The 1858-nt window shown below is 53.5% G+C and overlaps 1 protein-coding gene across 1 annotated transcript; it reads right to left on the reverse strand.

Annotated features, from left to right (window-relative positions):
• Positions 1 to 72: 72 nt before the first annotated feature.
• Positions 73 to 1656, reverse strand: PFICI_03490 (putative dihydrolipoyllysine-residue succinyltransferase component of 2-oxoglutarate dehydrogenase complex; the record flags this gene model as incomplete). The annotated part of the gene is made up of 4 exons (XM_007832071.1): positions 73 to 369; positions 442 to 834; positions 909 to 1250; positions 1417 to 1656. 4 exons carry the CDS (start codon positions 1654 to 1656, stop codon positions 73 to 75), a joined length of 1272 nt encoding a protein of 423 aa, XP_007830262.1.
• Between the last annotated feature and the right edge of the window lie 202 nt (positions 1657 to 1858).

The following is a 1858-nucleotide window of genomic DNA, read 5'->3' on the forward strand; positions in this document are numbered from 1 at the left end:
CTTACCAGCGCCCAAGTCCATATATTTCAAGACGAGAGCTGCAACACGGCTACTGGAAGAAGACTAAATAAATTACAACAGCATACGTCTGGGATCCTCAATGTACTCCTTGATCTTGACCAGGAACTGCACAGCTTCCCGTCCGTCCAGCAGACGGTGGTCGTAGGTCAATGCAAGGTACATCATGGGGCGGATCTCAATCTTGCCATTCACTGCAACGGGCTTGTCCTTGATGGCGTGAAGACCGAGCACAGCACTCTGAGGCAGGTTGATAATGGGGGTGCCCATGAGCGAACCGAAAACGCCTCCGTTGCTGATGGTGAAAGTACCACCAGCCATATCCTCAATGGTGAGCTTGCCGTCACGAGCCTGTCACCAAGGGTGTAAGCAATGAGCTGTTGCTCCAAATATGGCTAATACAAGATCAAGAGGGAAACATACCTTCTTGCCAAGATCGGCGATGGACTTCTCGATGGAAACCAAGTCCATGCCCTCGACGTTGCGGACAATGGGGGTGACAAGACCCTTCTCAGTGGCAACGGCGACACTCAGGTCAACGTAGTCCCTGTAAACAATGGTGTCGCCACCATTCTCACCCTCAATCGAGGCGTTGACAACGGGAATATCACGCATGGCCAGGACAGAGGCACGGGCGAATGCACTCATGAAGCCCAGTTTGACGCCAGTCTTCTTCAGAACATCATCCTTGTAGAGCTTGCGGAATTCCATCAGCGAGGACATGTCGACCTCGTTGAAGGTGGTCAGAGAGGCGGCCGTGTTCTGAGACTGCTTGAGGCGCTCGGCAATTCGGAGACGCATGCGGTTCATCTTGACCTGTTGTGGTAAAACGGCAAAATTAGCATTCCATGATTGCTTCACTCTACACCACCAGCGAGCAGGGCGCATACACGACGTTCCTCTCGGCTACCCAGGACGGGTCCAGAGGTCTCCTTGGCGGACTGCGAAGATGTCTCCTTCTTGGGCTCCGGCTTGGAGGCAGGCTTCGAAGGTTCGGGCTTGGACTCTGGTTTTGACTCCTGCTTGGGTTCGGTCTTCTTCTCTTCCTTGGGCTCGGCAGGCTTAGCATCGGTAGAAGCCTCCTCTTGCTTGGACGCCTTGTTGCCACCCTCTGGAGGTGCGCCGCCAGCTTCGATCTTGGCGATATCTTGGCCGACGGTAACGGTGTCCTCCTCACTAGCGAGGAGCTCCTTGATGGTACCGGCCTCAGGGGCGTTGACGGCGACATCGATCTATATAGTTACACGGTTAGCTAAGAGCACGACCGTAGAGAAACAGGAATAGGAGAATCTTGTCAGCAAAGGCAGCCTTCTACTCCTCTGCATACTATTTCCTGAATCCTCTCTTCCTCTTTTGATTTTTCTCCTGATTCTACAACAACAGCTTCGCGATTCTTACCTTGTCAGTTTCAATGGTGGCAATCTCTTCATCCTGCTCGACATAGTCGCCAACCTGCTTGTTCCATTGCTTCAGGGTGCCCTCAGAGATCGACTCGGCCATTTGCGGGACTTTGACGATGGTGTCGGCATAGGTTCGCACTTGGTTCATGAGGGCGGGCAGAGGCATGCCGCGCATGGGTTGCAGCGGCCTGCGCAGCTGCACGACACGCGCGGCGGTTGCTAACCTCCTGGAAAACATGATTTCTTTGGGATTTCTTTTGTCCTTGAGACTGAAAAGACCGTCGAGTGACTAGAGAGCTGTAGAGTACAGTTGGAGGACGACAGGGCCGCGAGGCTGGTACGGGTGTAAATATTGGATCGGGCAGGGCGGCGAGCTCAAAGCGGCACTAAATTTTCGGACGAAGCGACTTTCAAGGAGAAATGGATGCCGGTTCTAACTA

This window comes from Pestalotiopsis fici (assembly GCF_000516985.1).
Source record: "Pestalotiopsis fici W106-1 unplaced genomic scaffold PFICI_Scf_2, whole genome shotgun sequence".
Taxonomy (NCBI): domain Eukaryota; kingdom Fungi; phylum Ascomycota; class Sordariomycetes; order Amphisphaeriales; family Sporocadaceae; genus Pestalotiopsis; species Pestalotiopsis fici.